Source organism: Hibiscus syriacus, unplaced genomic scaffold (genome assembly GCF_006381635.1).
Source record: "Hibiscus syriacus cultivar Baekdansim isolate YM2019G1 unplaced genomic scaffold, ASM638163v2 tig00113725_pilon, whole genome shotgun sequence".
NCBI lineage: Eukaryota > Viridiplantae > Streptophyta > Magnoliopsida > Malvales > Malvaceae > Hibiscus > Hibiscus syriacus.
Window position 1 is genome coordinate 6,363,073 of NW_024063471.1, and position 20,381 is coordinate 6,383,453.

General features: G+C 33.7%; 1 protein-coding gene across 1 annotated transcript; it reads right to left on the bottom strand.

The window, feature by feature from the left end:
• Positions 1 to 1,243: 1,243 nt before the first annotated feature.
• On the bottom strand, positions 1,244 to 6,223 carry LOC120187362 (actin-related protein 3-like). The gene is made up of 9 exons (XM_039191099.1): positions 5,892 to 6,223; positions 5,319 to 5,775; positions 4,411 to 4,557; positions 3,532 to 3,624; positions 3,249 to 3,368; positions 2,810 to 2,923; positions 2,143 to 2,268; positions 1,948 to 2,051; positions 1,244 to 1,772 (listed from the first exon to the last, which is right to left on the bottom strand). The coding sequence occupies exons 1-9, from the start codon at positions 5,936 to 5,938 to the stop codon at positions 1,691 to 1,693; spliced, it is 1,290 nt and encodes a 429-aa protein (XP_039047030.1). The 5' UTR covers positions 5,939 to 6,223; the 3' UTR covers positions 1,244 to 1,690.
• Between the last annotated feature and the right edge of the window lie 14,158 nt (positions 6,224 to 20,381).

Sequence of the window (20,381 nt, forward strand, 5' to 3'; positions counted from 1 at the left end):
CAATGGTGGTCTGACAGTAAGTAAGTGAGTAGGTGTCCGGGGGTGGTGATGGCTGTGGAAGGGATTATGGTGGGCCGATATAGGATTGACATTAGGGTTTTCGAAGCTTTCAAAGTTTTTTTAAAATTACTGAAAATTTTTATTTTTTAAGAAAAAGTTTAAGTTTTTTTTTTTTTTAATTTTAAATAAAATATTCAAAATTATATAAACGCATTACGTGTCACTTAACATAATATTTTAATATCCTTCATGATAGAGATATTTAAAGTGATAACGTTTGTAACGTTAATCATCTAATTGATTGAAAGAAGTTTAGGCACCATTTAAAAAAATATATATATAATTTAGACACTTTTTTCTCTATTAAACATTTTAATAATGAAACTGAATTAATTAGAACATGTTTTAATTTCTAAATTTTTACAATGCCACGTGTTTCGTTTCTCGTGGGTTCAATTGCCTAATATATGCAGTGGTTTTCCTGATTCTTCGCAAAGAGTTTCAGCTTAAAAAACTTTGAATCCCATCCCATCTTCGATGCATATCCAATTCTTCCCCAAAGGCCTACATATATATAAAAAGCGTACCTAAATTTGTATTGTAAATCAGTATTGGAAGAGTATATCTCAATTGTTATTCACATCATAAAGAAAGATCAAATGTCAAGCCAAATCCTGGCTTTTGCTTTGGCCTTAATTCCCATTTTTGGGCCAAGGCCGTTGCCAGCCCCACTGTTGTCGCCGCCACACCAGGTCCAATTGAAGACATCATTAAAGCTGCTGCAGGTGCACCCCCTACTGAAAGCTCCATTGGCAGTCCTACAGGTGGGGGTGCGGCTGCTGGTGCAACGAGTGGTCAGCCTCCTTACAGTAATAGTGCATCCACCATTACGGGATCATCGGCTTTCGCAGGAGTTGCTGCCATTACAGGCTACTTTGTCTTCTAGGTTTGAGATTTGCAGGGACAAGGCTTGTTAATTGACTTTTAATTTGTCCTTGTCATATGAAATATTCATTGTAGTTTAAAATGTTCTAAAACTTGAATTTTAAAATCATAATGTTAATCATGGTTTTACGTGTAGTATTTAATTTCTGCAATTAAAATGTCACAACCCATTACAAGCAACCCATATTTGTACATTACCAAATTTTCATCAGTATTACACAATATCAAAATACCAATTCCTAAATGTCATATAAAGAAAACCGGGTTTCTAACTGTTTACTAACAGACAATGCACTGGTGGAAGAAAGGCAGATGCTCCCTACAAAACAAAACCATCCATCCGAGATTTTATTTTATTTTTCCATGTCGCATCCTATGTAAGATGAAAACTTCATCTGCCATACAGCTCAAACATTTTTTATCCATCTATTCTATACTCTCCATCCGATCCATAAGTGTGGGCAGGACTTGCTGGTAACAAATTTTAATGGCATTCCATAGGGCTGCCTTCAGGACCCTCGACTCCTAATTAAAGAATTAATGTAATAACTTTCCTTTTCCGACCACTGCTATCGAGACTGGCTAGTCGCTATCTAACATGTTACTTCTACTCATCTCATACAACCAATACAGATGAGCACCAAGCAAATCAGGAATAAAAGAAATACAATGATGAACAAGCTACTCACCACCTTGAGCATCATAGGAGAATTCTTCATTGATCACCTGAAAAGATAAATTTGCCTCAATACATCCCCTTAAATACGGGATTTGTGCGACAAATGCTTGCTCCATATTCCTCGTATTCTGTTTTTTGTATGAGATGCCTGCATATAGAGGTCAGGAGATTTTCAACCAAAATCCAAACGTTAGCTTATAAATTAAGATTGCACAAGGCAACAGTAACTGGAAAGCGCATTGCAAGAGCATTGGCCAACTACAAACTTGATACCATTCAGCAGCCTGTATAGAAACATGAGTAGAATATCAGTTTAGAAATGCATAACACGAAAAAATTCAGGTGTTGATGCAAGTACAGAACCTCCAAACCACACTGCAAATCTTTGGATAGGATGACTGACTACATTAACTTCCACAGGTTGTACCTAGAAGGTGAAGCCCCAAAAGGAGATAGCACTGAGCTCTTCTTAAATGTAGATTGGATGACAATGTAAGTTAAACCCCAAAAGTCCTTACTTTTACTTCCCTGCCATGCCGAGCATAAGAAGCAAGTACTCGGGCATCCACAATCTTTTTCAGATCCCGCTGCAGCCTTCTGTGGAAGTCTTTGAACATGGTTGATCCACCAGATAATACTATATTCTGAAAGAGTTAAATAGTGAGAAAAGAAGTTTAAATCTTATATTAAAATATAAGAAAAAATGTGGAGATTTCCTTTTCTCTTCTGAATTCATTCATAGTATATGAACTTAACTGCAAGATTCATTTGCCTTTTGGTCACTATCAAGAAAGCAACCAGCAATTGGTACAACCAACCAATGTCTTTCAACTAGGCTAAGAATTTTTTTGCAGTAAAAATACTAATAAACTATCTACACTTTCGATATATATAGATTAATATCAAACCAAATTTGAGAAATGAATTTATAATCGACTCATGAGTACAGAAGAGACATTGATGTAAGAGATTAAACTAAAATAACACAAATTTTCAAGAACTCTATCCACGAAAAACTTCTGAAAATTGAGCTAGGTATATCGTTTTAATCCTTATTCAGTGCATCTAAACCGTCAAATAAAATACTTTCTTGTACATTTAGATTTATCGTGTTTAAGAATGAAAATTTTGCAATCTGCGTGTGTATTATTTACTCTTTTTCTTTTGAGACTATGAATACTTCACCTTATACAAAGCTCTTCTTGTGTCAATTGGTGCTGACCGAATGCACTTATCTATTACAACTGGTAAAGGAGTTGTAAAATCGCTGTTGCCATAGATCTCGGGACTAAACAAAACCTGTCAAACCAACCATTTAGTAAACATCACTTGCAAGCAATATTTGAGAAGCAATTGATAAGCAGCGGCAGGCTTTCTTTCCTTGAAAAACAAGGTCTATCATCACATAATTAGTTGCATCCCAAAGTACAAAAAATGACAAAGCATGCCCCTTAAGACATGTAAATAGCACAAGGAAATCGAGATTTTTTCCCATTTATAAATGTATATCCTAGGAGGCTAGCTGCCAACCCCTAAATCTAATATTATGAGACTTTAATATAAAGGAATACTCCCACTAATCTTAAACTCTAGGAATGAGTTTACAAGGGAAAAAAGGACAAACCTCAGGGCCCAAAAATCGTTCATAACCAATATTACAGGAGTATGGCGTCCCTGTCTTTGGTCTAATACCTCTCCACTGTTTGATGTACTTTGAAGGTTCTTTATCATGCTTGTTGAACTCCTGCGATAAATATAAAAAATAGTTATTATCAAATTTTCATAAGAATGCAGAACTTGTGAACATTATTATAGTCATGCTGGGTAAGAACCCAACAGCAAACAAGTGCGCCAAAATATTTCCAAAAGCAAAATCCAGCAGAAGAAAAAAAGAAGAAGAGAAAAACCATGACAATATCAGAACAAGTATAGCAATATCTCTCCTTAACTTTCCGAGCAACTTCAAATGAGTCCTCCGGCGGAACTTTCTCTCCTCTTTCCTGCAAATAACAGAGTGAAAGGGAAAGAATTCATTATCACTAGACACATTATTTTACAATCTCCAAATCCATAAATCTAAGAGACACAGACAATAACAAAAAATAGAATTCAATGTTTAAGCCCAGTTTTTATGAGCCTTTACAAACAAAGCCATCATGGCAAACATATACCGCGAAGAAACAAAAAGACACTTTAATTCAGCTTGCCTCCAGAGAGCAGCTCCTGTTCTCAAATTCAACTAGCATTTCTTCAAAAGGAAACAAATTCAAAACAATAAACTGAACATATGTAAAATAAAGTCATGTTAGCTCAAAGACGCTACCACAGCCAAAAATAAATTTGGAAGGATACAAAAATCTGTCACAAACTGGAACCGAATATTTGAAAGTACAGCATATAAAAAGGTAAGTGCATAAACAAATAAATGCGAATGTTGTCAAGGCTACGTACTAGAACGGTAGAACCTTTATACTGCTTCATGTGCAAGGCACGCTGGGCATGTGCATGATCATATATGACTCGCCTGAAAGGGTCTAAGGTGCTTTAGTTACCTTTCAAAAAAAGAAAAAAGGTGCTTTAGTTGCCTGGCACTAAGGCGTAGGGACACCTAGGTTCACAGCTTGAGAGCCCCAATAAATCCAACCATAGATATGGCTGAGTAATGCCAAGGAGAGTCTTTTTCTCTTTATGACAGGACAATAACATTAAGTACTATCCAATTGAATAAACAGCAATCCAATGGTATCAAAGCACAAGTCATGAAAGAAAGAGAAAAAAAAAATTACCCGCATGAGCTGCTGTATGAAGAGAGTAACATCTTTTCCTGCTATTGGTATTGACTTAATGCTGCTCCCAATAACATAACCATCTGCAACAGGTACGATACGTGTAGCCCCATCTCCAACATCCACTACCACCCCTGTCATCTCACACTATAGAAAAATGTACGTTAAACTAAATGAAAATGATGATTAGCAAGAAAAACAAAACACAAAATGTAAGGTATGAAGCTAAATAGAAGATAGAGTAGTTCTTTAAACTTTACAAGCATAAAGTATTAAACCTAACTCACAGCTTATGCCCATAAGATTCGCAACAGCTATAGGACTGCAGCATAATTCTCTCTAGTAATTAAAGACAAATAAACAAATTTAAACATATTGAAACGGTACAATGTAGGCTCCATAAGAATTAAGCTATTAACATGTAAATGTAGAAACATTTGAGGGAGTTGGCAAAGACTTTTATCTCATAAAACCTCCAACCTTAATGTATTTTAAATGTAAAAACTGGAAATTTATATAAATGTAAGCATTTTCTACAAACATAACATGGCAAGTTATTATAAATTACTCCAACAAGAATATTCATAACATGTTCTAAGATAGCTACAATTAATCACCATGCTATAGAGAATTTAAGACATTAGATTAAGCTAAAAGCAATACAACAATTCTTCACTGCCTACATGGGTTTAAATCAATTGCTAGTTGACTGAAGAATACGTAACCATCCTAGAACCAACGTTCACACTCATGATTCAATGTCAAACGGTGCAGTTTATAAATAAAACAAATACTAAAAGTCATGGACAGTCAAGGACACTAATCTATTCATCTAACATACTATTAGAGAACTAAAGAATATATATAATACCCGAAAACAGAATACCAAGGAAAAGTAGATGACGGACCTTAGATGTAGTGTAGCCAGCAGCTAAAGCAAGGACAGAATTCACAGCAATATAAAGCCCTGGAACATTATACGTCTCAAGCATAATTTCACCCATATATTCTCGATTCTCAGGAGCAGTAAGTGGACTCTCAGTCAACAAAAAGTAATGGTCTTCAGGATCACACCGTAAATAATTGAAAATACATTGTTGCCAATACCGTTCCATCGCATCCCAATTATCCACTTGACCATGCCGAATGGGATGGGTAAGGCTATAAGTATTACTTGATCGGGATTTCGCAAGTGCTTCATCTCCAATGAAGAAATCAAGATCTGCCATTACCCCAGCCGAATGCTGAGCCGACCAATTCGATTTTGAAGTTCTAGATTGATTTAGAAAAGACTCGTTAATTGCTACTACTGTTGGTTGAATAAAACACGGCTCTACATTACCCGCAAATCCCATCTTAGTATATCTGCAAATAAACAGATAAATAAGAAAACAAGAGAGGAAGAAGAATTTCATCAAACACGCAGAGATCACGCAGTTTGGAGCATTATCCAGTAACTAAAAGGAGAAGTTAATCAATACCCGGTGCCATTATCGATGACGACAGCGGGGCGAGAAGTGGGATCCATTGGGAAGAGAAACGGAAGCTAGGAAGTTGGTTTTGGCGGCGGTGGTGGATCTGCGAGTAAGATCCGAGATAGAATCGGGGGCAAGGGATCATGGTCGTGAAGGGCGCTTGAAGAAGAGCAAATAAGGAGGAGAGAACTCCGCCGTCGCCGGGCCCGATGATATTGACCCGATAACAACAACCAACTGAAAGCAGGGACGTTTCAACGGAATTAGGTTGTCAAAACTCCGTTCCATAAAAGAAGAGTAATCATTTTATCATCAAATTGCCTCTTTTTGTTCTCTGTGTTGATCTAGCAACCGAATCAGGAAAAAAAAAAGACAAGGCAACAACTTTCCTTTTCTTTCTTTTCAAGTCTTTTTGGCTTGGTAGCAAGTATCAACCTGGACCACAAGTGGTAATTTTTTTGGTTTCAGTTACTTTTAATTCAGTCAATTTGGAAGATTGGTATCACGCAGTCGGTTAAGTTCTATAGTGTGATATTCTTAATATATAATTAAAAAAATATATTATTGATTTTATTATTATTTAAATAATAAAATTAATAAAAAAATATTTAAAATATTATTATTTTTATCTAAAATATTAATATTTTTTAATATTTTTGGTAAATTGTCCAACAATAATAAAATCGATAGAAAAAATAACAAAATCGATAGCGCTTTACATGTTTTGTGAACAAGACCGGTAAAACGTTCAATAATAACAAAACTGATAGGAATAATAATATTTCCGATAATTTTTTACTGGTTTTATTATTTAAATATTAATAAAACCGACAACGTCTTCTTTTAGCCGTACATTAAGACTGTCGCACGTGATCATTTCCCACGCGGTCGGAGCCGACTCAAATTTAAAAGTATTCTCAATGCTTTTTTAAAGAATTTATAAATGAATTATATTGTTATTTCATTCTGGTAGAAATATATATTTTATATGTAGAAATTGAATATTGTCATATATATTAGTAGTAGAAATGATATCTATTTTATAGGTAGAAATTGAATATTGTCATACATATAATTAGTAGAAATTGAATTTTTTCATATATTATTATATAGTTATTTTATTTAAAATTTATATAAATTTATAAAAGATAAAAAAATTATTATAATAATATTTATTATTAATTTAAAAATGATTCATAATACTAACTTTTGTTGATACATCCGAAAATTGTTACATTTTGCAGTCTACCTTCTTAGAAATTCTATTCCATTGACATCTGCTTGTAGGAAAGAAATAAGTTCATCATGAGAGTTTTCTAGGAAGTGCGTCCCTTGGTCTCTTTCGAGTGCCAACTTTACCATTCAATGATTTCCTTCCCTCCAGGTGTGTCTAATTTCAGTTATTCATCCTTCCTTTTTGATTTCTTCACAATCTTTAAAGATAACTTCCTTTTGCAGATCTTTTGTTCCTTCCTTATTTAGTGTTTCAATGACAATTTTTGCATCAACTTCGGCTATTAAGTTTCTCACCCCCCAACGATTTTGTCAGAAACATTCCTTGTCTAATTTCTCAGATTTTCGTCATAGCGCTAGTATTTTTTCCAATGTTTGTCATGTAGTTATGGATCCAGTTTTCGTTTTTGTCTCTAATCAGACCACCCGTCCAAATCAGTCCGGTGTTTGTCTTGTATGCTCCATCCGTGTTGAGGATCCATTGTTAAAATCAATTAATCTTGCATGCGGAAACAATTAACACATAAGGATCTTGATGAGGTAATTAAATCAACCAAATCAAACTCATGACATAATTATTAAGAATTACAATAAAAGAAATGAAAACTTACTTGATGATTCCATTATGCTAGTTGTATATCCAAAAGCAAGAAATAACAAATGTTATCCAATCCCAATATTGTATAATCCTCAATTCACCATGTGATAATATCAAGACTTGTTTGATTATTGAAGAATGAATCAGAACCCCAAAACAGAGAGTGTTCTTGTTTTCTTTTTAAGAGAGAAAAAGAGAGAACCTTAAAAAAATGTTTGTTATGTGAGTTTTTAAAAAACTGATTCAACTATGATATTAAATCACAAAATAACGGAAATGCCAAAATAACCGAAAAACCCTCTACTTTTCAGTTACACATAACACCACTTAAACTTATATTTTCACGGTATGGTACGGAGGGATTTACACCCAATAATTGTCTCCTCAATATTACACTAATCATCACTGTATGTACAACAACAACAATTATCAGCAATTATCAATCACTTAAATTATATGAATCAATATTAGAAATCAAAATTTCTAACATTCTCCCACTTGATTCATATATGACAAGTATATAACATATTAACATAATTTGAGCTCACTTAAATAATGTAATATACAAGTCACAACTTCGTAAGAACTAAACCGACCGAATCATGGCAGTCATGAGCCTGACAAACGTCCCAATTCTTTTCATGTACTATAGGTCAATCCAATTCAAATACACACAATTTAATAAGATAGACACCCGAAAATATCTTATCCGACAAAGTCTTAAAATAAGATCCAACATCTATAATAATAAAGAAATATGCATAACTGAAGTATGATTCATAGATAAGCAAAATCCAAACAAGAATCGATATCTAGACTATTAAACAAACATAAATGTGCAAGACCTATATTCATATATGTATGACTAATCATCCGCTACACAAGGACTTCGCGACTACTCCCATTTCACTAACATGGCTAATAAATGTCTTAAGAGCTAGTCATTTAGTCAACGGATCCGCAATCATATCATTGGTGCCAATTGCACTATTTGAACTCTGTGATTTTGCACATCTTCTTTGATAGATAGATAGATTCTTTAAATCCATATGTTTGGCACCCTTGGAGTATCTATCGTTCTTAGAGAAGAATACATATGTCATATTTTCACAATAAATCCTCATCGATTTAGCAATGGTACCAACGATGCCTAAACCATCAACAAAATTGCACATCCATTATGATTGAACTGTAGCTTCGAAGCATGCTACAAATTCAACCTCCATAGTGGAAGTAGCAATGACATAGTTCTTAGCACTCTTACATGAGACAACTCCATTTGTAACATCCCAAAATCGAGTATGTACTTTGGGTTCGTTTCGGGTCTATTTCTGGATTTTCGATATAAAAAAGAAAAAAAAAAGAGAAAAACATATTAAAATTTGTATTTTGTTTAATAAAAGTTTTGGAAAGGTTTTAATTGGTTTTATATATTTGATTTTGATTTTAATTTTGGAAGTTAAATTAATTGGTTTGGTGACTAGATTAAAAGAATTGAAAATTTGTAATTTTAGTGACCATTTTGTATATTATCACAATGTCCAAAGTCTATGAAGCAATTTTACCAAGGCTTACGTTTAGATTTTTCCCTCATAGACTTAAAGTATTTTAACTTCTCCTTTTTACCACAATTCCATCTAGATTCATTTTAATCCAAATTACATTTTCTTAATTATTTGTTTTCATTCCCGTGTTCTTCATTTTCTTTCATTTTCACAATTTGGAAACTTCTCTTAACTTCCTCAATTTTCTCTCAACCTAGCTGATCAATTCCTTTTCTTTTCTCTTCTTGATTTCTAAATTCACTCTCCTTAATCTTGTTTTCAATTTTCAAAGATTCTATTTTCTCTCTTCATTGTTTTAAGGTTTGATCACAATGGAGTTCCATTGTTGATCTCATTTTCAATCCATTTTCAACAAGGTAAAGATCTTCTCCTTGGTTTTCTTTCATGCTTTGAGGGCAAGTGATTTTGTGTTAATGATTTTGTGGAATTATTGATTTAATTGAAAAGATTTCAATTGATTTTCGAAGTTAATTAATGTGTTGATTTTGATATTTTCCTAATCAAATTTTTGGAGTGATTATAATCATATTAAAACAATTTTCAATTGCTATTGATTTGGATATTAATTTCTTGAAAACAAATGGAATTTTGGTGTTTTTGGGAATCCGAGAATTTAGGTTTGTGAAGGTTGATTTGTGCGGTTTTAATTAGATTAGATGTTGATTTTAGTTGTTGATTATCAACTCTTTTAAAGGAGAAGTGATGTAAATCATATAGAAGGTGTCGGAGAGTCGTTTCGATATGATTTTCGATAATTTTAACGTTTTTGCTCTATTTTAGAAATAGAGAATTCTTCAATATTTTAGAATAAATTGTAATGTGTTATTTTTCTTTTCAAGGTCCTTGTTGTGTTAGATGTTGGGGAGATTTTGTGCTTGGTGTTTGGTGAGTGTTTCATTAGCGTTTGAGAGCATTTTCAGTTTTCGGACAACAAGGTGAGTGGCTCTCATTCTTAAAATATTATGATTCAAGATTGATGTTTGTCTAGTTGATGCATTTGATTAATTCTGATATGTTTATGTGATTTGGATAATGATGTTGATGATGATCTGAGTTATGTTGATTTGTATGTGATGACACATATATCAGAAATGTGAATATGAAATAGGAGTTATGTCAAATTGTATACGATACCTCATATATCGGAATTGGGGAATGTGAATGTGTTGTGTTCTATTGCAAATGATGCATAGGATTTTTAAAGTGATTTTCGAAAATCTATTCATGATCACCAATTCTGATATGTGTTTAAAGAGAAAGTGTATAATGCGAATATGTGATTAGATGAGCTGAACTTTCTCACTGTCCATATATATGGGCGATCATGAAAACTATCCATACGTGTGTTTCAAAATGTATTTGAACCAATATGTGAAAACTATGAATCATTGACAACCACTCTTGGTGAATCATATTAATTGGCTATTTGTTCTTAATATGCCCTTTTGATATGAAAGACATACCTAAGAAAGAGTACTCTTTGTGTTTTGTATAAGTGTGTGTGATTCGGGATTATACGAGGTTTGGTTGGTACATTGAGTTTTACTCTTAGAAGATACACAGTTTGGTTGGGCGTAGAGCTTTGCTATGTAATTCATGGTTTTGGACCTTTGTGAGTTCGTAAACAAAATAAGAGTTGTATGGAGTCTGTTTATCCAATGATTGAGTTGTGTTTTGAACAAATGACATTAATCTTAAAATGAAAGTATGTTTGTTTTGTGTGCCTTGCAAAGGAAGGTAATTGTGCATGAGTGCTTGTGAATGTCATGACTTAAGTAATTAAGTAACATTGGTAAATTCTGGAAATTATGTGCATTTAGAATATGTAATTGATAATTTAAGCATGTCATGATGTTACTTGTGCGACAAGGTAAGGGCACATGAAACATGAGCATATAGGGCCATGATTCGTCTTGACTATGTGCATTGTCTTTGAATGATTGTCATTCACTGGCCTTTATTAGCTCACACTCATTGTTAAAACTTTTCAGAGAAATGGAATTGAATAGAGGCGAGAGGCTTGGTATCGGGAGTGATCAAGCAAGGCAAAGGTTCAATGAAGTGTACATATTTTTGGAAAGCTAAGTGTAGAAATGTGGGCGACGTTTAGGACTTAGGCATATATGTGGTATTGATGACTTTTGATGTATGGACTAGACTTGTAACACTTACTTTATACTTGAATATTGATGATGGTATAATGTGTTGATTTGAGAATATTGTGCAAGAACTTGTTTATCTAAAGCATGTTAATACTCAAATGTTGATTTAGGCCTTAAAGAAGTGTTTGGAGTGCGTAGGCAAGTGTAACTTGGTAAACTAAATTTGTTAGGCTCTTAGGATGCATGATATGGCATTAAATGCCAAAAATGAGTAGGTGACCTATGTTTGAAATGAACTTTTATGCAATTGTAGACTTTTGGTGCCAAATCCATGAATAATGTGTCTTATTGTGTTATGAAGCATGCTATACCTTTGTTTTGACATGTATGAAGTGGTTGGATAGTGTCCAAGCATGACCTAGTCTATAGTTATTTTTATGTGATTGTTTATCAAGCAAAATATACATGTTCTTGTGATTTCTGCATTTTTCTAGAAAAAAAGGATCGATCCCTTAAGAGAAAGGATCGATAGCTTTCAAAATGGATCGATCCCTCGATCTAAATGATCGATCCCAAAGTTTCTGTCCAATATATGATCGATCCCTTTGATAAATGATCGATCTCTCGGGGAAAATGATCGATCCCTTTTCAGAAAGGATTAATCGATTCTCTATGAATTTGAGGAAAAGTGGGGAAATTGTTTTCATTAAAGGGTAGAAGTGCTTGTAAGTCTTGTTTTGACCCCATCATGTTTAAATAAGTTCAATTTGGTCCTAAAATCATTATGCTTAATTACTTTAACTCTCAACCCAGAATTTGATGAGACTTGAGTGAACACTCTTAAACATACTTAATTACATACTATATTGGTCAATTGTATGCTACTGTTTGGTACGTAAGTTTTTTATATTTATATTTTAGTCCTTAAACTTATATGATCAATTAGGTGAGCATTTGATGTCCGATTCTATTGTAATTTTGCATGTTTGTCAATTATGATTATGTTTAACTCGTGGTATCCTTAGATATGTAAATTGATTGCCAATTTGTTGTGTGACATAAAATGATTAAATTACCCTTAGGCGTTTAAATGTAACATTTGCATGTTTAATTAGAAGTTCAATTGCATGTTAATTACATTGAACATTACATACCGATGAATATTTAATAAATTTTAAATGGTTTTCTTATGTAAAATGTGCGTAGTGTGGATCCTGATATGTCCAACACGATTGGAACCTAATGTACGCTCATGTATCCGACTTGGACTCCTGGACCGGGTATAGGGTGTTATATTTGTTGGTCTCAGAGCCAAGTTATGAAAATTTTGTGTTGATTATTGATATATATGTGATTGTGTGTTTGGGGTAGGAAGCAGGAACTACATTGCAATGTATTTTGAAATATTTTTACAAGTCTCTTCTTGACCACTCGGTGCCCCTCTCACTCCAGGTTTGGTTATATACACGCTTCAACTATTAATTTTGATAAATTGTACCTTGAATTCATTTGCAAACATGTTAGAAAGAGTTAATTGAATTATTTCCTTGAATTTATATCTTTCTAGTCTGTGGAGTGCCTAAATTCCTCATTTTCGAGAATATGATTATGTATATGGTCTTTTTGTGACATTTGAAACTCTACACCTTGAATTTGATTATAGTTGAACACGGATTGGTTATTGGATTTGTGATATGAGGAGTGAATCCCTTATTACTTCTATTGAAATGTGTGATTTTCTATTTTCTAAATTCTGATTGGGTGTGCCAATTGTAGTTTAATATGATTTGTTATATATATGGATTGAATTGATTGGTTTGGTTCACTCCATATTCGTGATATAGAAAATTTAATTGTTTGATTTAATGGTTTAGTTGAGTCTGGTAATATCGCTATGGTTGTATCAGTGGCTTGGTATGGGTGTTTAGTTGTTAAAGAGTGTAAGGTGTGTATATTGACGCTATTGGGTGTTAAGCTTTTATTGGTTGTTTTAATCACCTTATGGGGTATGTCATAGTTTTATGTGTGGACAGAGGTGTGGTCATTTGGTACATTTGAATTTTGGGTTTTTACGTTGGTCTCTGATTGATCTTAGTTTCATGGTTGTTGGTTCGATTATTAACAAGTATTTTGTACAAGATGTTCGGATTGTCGAGAGATTTTAGTAAATGGTTACGAAAGAGTTTGTTTGTTAGGGTTGAATTTTGCTTGAGGTGCAATGTTATGGTTCTGGTATCTGTTGTTGTTTGACATGAGATATATACTGAGTTGGAAGGATTTGAGTTCAGATTGTAAGTTTCGTTGGGTTATGAATTGGGTCAAGTGTCGCTTGGGGTTGGTATGCGTGGAGGATTATGGTTGTATATCGTTTTGGTATGAGGTACTCTTTTGACGGGTTAAGGAGAGAATTAATGTGATGCACTGGTGTGTTGATTATTGTAAACGGAACAAGTCGGGTTTGTGAATCAGTAACCTGATCGAGAATTAGTTGATTTGGTTTGGGAATATGAGGTGTTATTAAAGACTGGTTTGTGGTTGGGTTATTTGACAGATAGAGGTTTATGAGGCGCATGTGATTGTTTCGGGACAATTTATGTGGTGTTGTTCATCTCGACATTCGTTTATGTTGTTCGACAGTCGTTTATGTTGTTCATGGATTTGTTGATTCATGTACCTTTGTTGAGATCCGCTTGGGTTGTGTTCTTTGAGATTATTGTTCGGGGTTGACTTGTAAGTTGTTTGAAATAAAGTTTAAAATTGTAAGTGTTGATTCCAGGTCATGGTGTTGCAATTCAAGTTGTTGTGTGGGTCCAAAGGAGTTATGAGCTAGTGTGGGTTAGAGGTTGTCGAGAAGTACTGCCAAGGTTCGCTTTTGGTTAAAATTTTGCTGATAGTTGTGATTTGATGGGTTTTCTTCGTTGTTACCTTCTTATTGGAATTACTTTATGGGGGTGGTGTTTGGTTTAATTGTGCTGATGTAGTTCTGAGTACCATGGAATGTTTGATTCAAGTAATTAAGATTTTTTTATTGTTTTGACTTGGTTAAAAAGATTTTGTGATCAATATGTTCTTTGACAATCAGATTTGTGCATGATGATGTTAGATAGCTAGGTGTTTCATGATTCCAAGCTAGGGTGTGTGTGGTTGAGGATTTGAGTTGAGGTGTGAATTCTTGCAAGGGCATTTGGTAGGCTATTATGAAATGTCTGTGAGCTACGAGGATGTATTAGGAGTGTCAAGAGATCTATAGTTGTAGTCGTGATTGAAATGTGTGATTATTGAGTTTATTGGTTAATATTGGTTTGTTAACGTGTGAAAATCTAAGTATCAGTGTTCTTTGAGTTTGCTTTAGTAGGTTAGTATTCGGTAATAGAAGTGGAAACGTGTTATGTTGGACCTTATGACAAGTTGCTCTTGTTGTCGTCAAGAAAGGATTTTTGTTTGGGTATTAGTGAACTTGTTCTAAGAGTGCGCATTTCTACCTATGCGTTTGATGGGTTCGTTTTGGGAGGTAGTTGAGTTGCATTTGGCTGTGATGGTAGGTTGCGTAGTGTTCCTTTACTGGTCATTTTGGGTTGTGATCCTCAAGTTGTATCAGGATTTTTGAAGGGTTTGCATAAGCGTGTGGGTTGAAGTTTAACTTTAGTGTTGTTTATCGTTCGCAGATGGATGGTCAGTCAGGTAGATACTTTGAGTTTTGGAGGTTATGTTTTGGGCTTTTGTTATAGACTTTGTTTGTTCTTAGGAACGTTATTTGTCGTTGGTGGAGTTTGAGTGTTATAACAATTATTAGGCTAGTACTCATATGACTTCTTTTTAAGTGTTGTATGGTCGTAAGTTTCGTACTCCTTTGGTTTGAGTAGAGTTAAGTGAGAGGCGTGTTGTTGGTCCGGATTTAGCTCAGGAGACCAAAGATAAGGTTAAGTTGGTTACAAAACATTTGAAGGTTACTTTTGATCGGCAGAAGTATTACGCAGATTTGAAGCATCGTGAGGTTAAGTTTACAATAGATGATCTTGTGTTCTTGGAAGTTTCTCCTTGGAAGAAGGTGTTGCATTTTGGACGTAAGGGTAAACTCAGTCTAAGGTTTATAGGTCCGTATGAGGTTTTAGAGCGATTAGTCCTTGAGAGCGTTATTTTTTGTTGGTGGTTTTAGCTTCTGTGGTCGATTTCGTGTGTGAGTAAATTTTAGTTTTGGGATGCGAGATTGAGCTACATTACTTATTGTTTTTTTGTTAAGGTGTATTGTGGAGTTTGTGAGATTTTTTAGAGCGGCACAACGAAAGCATGGTGATATGAGTTAGGTTTGGTGTCTTGAGGTTCGAGTTTTGTTAGTAGTTCACTTCTGATTGTTTCGTGTTGTAAAATTTCGTAATGTCAACGGTTGGGTATTGTTTTGGAGAGGTTGTTTAATTAGGTGCAGACTTGGTTTGGGTTGTGTTACGTCGAGTGTGGTTGGAGCTGATTTGGGTTTGTGAGAGTAAATATAAGTGGATGGAACGGTGATTTAGTTAATGTTGTGGTTGAGTGTCGGCATTGGTGTGATAGAGTTACGGTACTGTTGATTTGTTTGGATTGGTTATGTTGCTTTCGAGAGGATTTTTGTTATGGAGGAAAGTTGAGATGTGGTTCATGGTAAGTGGATTGGATAAGGGGTTTCGTGGTTTGTGTGTTGTTATGGCATACTTTGGTTTTATTGGTTGTCGGTTGTGTCAGTCTTTTGAGTTAGAGTATTTTTTATGCTGCCATGAGTCAATGTTAACTAGAAAATGTTTTGATTGCTAGCGTGGTTTTTTTGTGAACGTGATAGTAAGTTGTATAAAAAATTTATGTTGTTAGAAAGTAGTTGTGGTTTAGTTCGCTTGGGGGAATCCCTAGGATTTTGGAAAACTCTTTAGTGTGTTGTTAGGGTGTTTTCGTAACTTTGGGTAAGACCTTAGTGAATCCGATCATGTGTGGTGATTGTAGTATTTGCATCCGTTCTCCAGTTTGATTTCAAAGACGAAATCATTTTTAGGGGGAGAGAGTTGTAACATCCCAAAATCGGGTCTGGTAGTTTGGGTTAGTTTTGGGTTGATTTCCGGATTTTAGATAGAAAGAAAAAAAGAAAAAAAAATATATATTAAAATTTTATTTTTGTTTAATAAATGTTTTGGGAAGGTTTTAAGTGGTTTTATATATTTGATTTTGATTTTAATTTTGGAAGTTAAATTAAATGGTTTGGTGACTAGATTGAAATAATTGGAAATTTGTAACTTTAGTGACCATTTTGTAAATTTTCACAATGTCCAAAGTCTATGAAGTAATTTTACCAAGGCTTATGTTTATAGTTTTCCCTCCTAAACTTAAACTATTTTAACTTCTTTTTTACCACAATTCCATGTAGATTCATTTTAATCCAAATTACATTTTCTTAATTACTTGTTTTCATTCTCGTGTTCTTCATTTTCTCTCATTTTCATAATTTCGTAACTTTTCTTAAGTTCCTCCATTTTCTCTTATTTTCTCTCAACCTAGCTGATCAATATTGATTTCTAAATTCACTCTCCTTAATTTTGTTTTCAAATTCTCAAATGTTCTCTTTTATCCTCTTCATTGTTTTAAGGCTTGATCACAATGGAGTTCCATTATTGATCTCATTTTCAATCCATTTTCAGCAAGGTAAGGATATTCTCCTTGGTTTTCTTCAATCCTTCGAGGGCAAGTGATTTTGTGTTAATGATTTTGTGGGACTAATGATTTAATTGAAAAGATTTTAATTGATTTTCGGAGTTAATTAATATACTGATTTATTGAGTTGATTTTGAGATTTACTTAATGAAATTGAGTTGTTTTTGGAGTGATTATAATCATATTAAAAAAAAATCAATTGCTATTGATTTGGATATTGATTTCTTGAAAATAACATGGAATTCGGTGTTTTTGGGAATTCGGAAATTTAGGTTTGCGAAGGTTGATTTATGCAGTTTTAATTGGATTAGATATTGTTTTTTGTTGTTGATTATCAACTATTGTAAAGGAGAAATGATGTAAAGCATATAAGAGGTGTCTGAGAGTCGTTTCAGTATGATTTTCGGTAATTTTGACATTTTCGCTCTATTTTAGAAATAGAGAATTCTTCTCTATTTTAGAATAGATTGTAATGTGTTATTTTTATTTTCAAGGTCCTTATTGTGTTAGTTGTTGGGGAGATTTTTTGATTTGTGTTTGGTTAGCATTTGGAAGTGTTTTTTGTTTTTGGACAACAAGGTGAGTGGCTCTCATTCTTAGAAATGGATATGATTCAAGGTTGAGGTTTGTCTAATTGATGCATTTGATTAATTGTGATATGTTTATGTGATTTGTATAATGATGTTGATGATGATCTAAGTTATGTTGATTTGTATGTGATGACACATATATCGAAAATATGAATATGAAACAGGAGTTATGTAGAATTGTATACGATGCCTCATATATCGGAATTAGGGAATGCGAATGTGAATGTGCTGTGTTGTGTTGCAAATGATGCATAGGATTTTGAAAGCGATTTCTGAAAATCTATACATATTCTAAATGTATGCTTTGATCATGATCACCAATTCCGATGTGTGTTTAAAGCGAAAGTGTATAATGTGAATATGTGATTGGACGAGCTGAACTTTATCATTGTCTAAATATGTGGATGATCATGACAACTATTCGTAAGTGTGTCTCAAAATGTATTTGAACCAATATGTGAAAACTATGCATCATTAACAATAAATTGGATTAATTGGCTATTTGTTCGTAATGTCACATTTGGATATGCAAGACATGCCTAAGAAAGAGTACTCTATGTGTTTTGTATAAGTGTGTGTGATTCAGGATTTTACGGGGTTTGGTTGGTACGTTGAGCTTTGCTCTGTAATTCGTGGTTTTAGACCTATGTGAGTCCGTAAACAAAATAGGAGTTCTATGGAGTCCGTTTATCCAATGAATGAGTTTTGTTTCGAACAAAGGATATTAATCTTAAAATGAAAGTATGTATGTTTTGTGTGTGCCTTGCCAAGAAAGGTAATTGTGCATGACTTCTTGTGAATGCCATGACATAAGTAATTATGTAACATTGGTAAATTATGGAAATTATGTGCATTTAGAATATGTAATTGATAATTTAAGCATGTCATGATGTTACTCTTACGATAAGGTAAGGGTCTATGAAACATGAGCATATAGGGTCATGCTTCGTCTTGACTGTGTGCATTGTCTTTGATTGATTGCTATTAATGGTCTTTATTAGCTCACACTCGTTGTTAACACTTTTCAGAGTAATGGAATTGAACAGAGGTGAGAGTGTTGTTATCAGAAATGATCAGGTAAGGCAAAGGTTCAATGAAGTGTATGTTTTTTTGAAAAGCTAAGTGTGGCAATGCGGGTGATGTTTGGGACTTAGGCATGTATGTGGTGTTGATAACTTTTGATGTATGGAATAAACTTGTAACACTTGCAATATACTTGAATATTGATGATGGTATAATGTGTTGATTTGAGAATGTTGTGCAAAACTTGTTTAACTAAAGCATGTGAATACTCAAATGTTGATTTAGGCCTTAAATAAGTGTTTGGAGTGCGTAGACAAGTGTAACTTAGTAAAATATTAGGCTCTTAGGATGCACGATATGACCTTAAATGCAAAAAATGAGTAGGTGAACTGTGTTTGAAACAAACTTTCATGCAATTATTGATTTTTGGTTCCAAATCCATGAATAATGTGTTTCCTTGTGTTATAAAGCATGAAACACGTTTTTTGGACATGTGTGATGTGGTTGGATAGTTTCCAAGCACGATCCTAGCTATAGTTACTTTTATGTGATTGTTTATCAAGCCAAATATGCATGTTCTTATGATTTATGCACTTTTCTAGAAAAAAAGATTGATCCATTAGGAGAAATGATCGATCCATTTCAAAACGGATCGATACCTCAGGGAAAAGGATTAATCCTTTTTCAGAAAGGATCAATCCCTTTTCTGTGAATTCGAGGAAAAGTGAAGAAATTGTTTTCATTAATGGGTAGAAGTGTTTGTGGGTCTTGTTTTAACCCATCATGTTTAAATAAGTTCAATTTGGTCCTAAAATCAATATGCTTAATTACTTTAACTCTTAACTCAGAATTTGATGAGACTTGAGTGAACACTATTAAACATAATTAAATAATGGACTGGTCAATTGTATACTACTATTTGGTACGTAAGTTTTGCATATTTATGTTTTAGTCCCTAAACTTGTATGATCAATTACGTGAGCATTTAATGATCAATTACGTGAGCATTTAATGTTCGATTCTATTGTAATTTTGCATGTTTCTCAATAATGATTATGTTTAACTTATGGTAACCTTAATTGTATGAATTAACTGTGGATTTTTTGCGTGACATAAAATGACTAAATTACCGTGAGGAATTTTAATATAATGTTTGTATGTTTAATTCGAAGTTCGATTGCATGTTAATTACATTGAACGTCGGATATGGATGAATGTTTAATAAATTTTAAATGGTTTGCTTCCTTAAATGTGCGTAATGTGGATATAGATCTGTCCAACACGATTGAAACCTAATGTAAGCTCAGGTATCCGACTCAAACTCCTGAACCGGGTATGAGGCGTTACACCATCAGCTAGAAGGAATACATAGCCGAATGTGAACTTTCGGGTATCTGAACATCTGGCATAGTATGAGTCTGAGTAACCAACAACCTCAAGGTTACTAGTTTTCTATATGTGAGCATGTGATCCTTAGTGTCTTGCAAGTACCTTAAAACTTTCTTTGCAACTCTCAAATGAACCAATCCAGGATTTGATTGATAACAACTCCTGTGTAAAGAAGAATAAGGGATATTATCCATTTTTTTTCACTCCATGTATTTATTGGGACATTGGGATAGACTGAAATTGTCTCCTTTCTGGATGGGAACTAGACTAGGTGTACATGATTCCATCTTAAATCTTTTTAGAAATTTGTTAATGTAAGCCTTTTG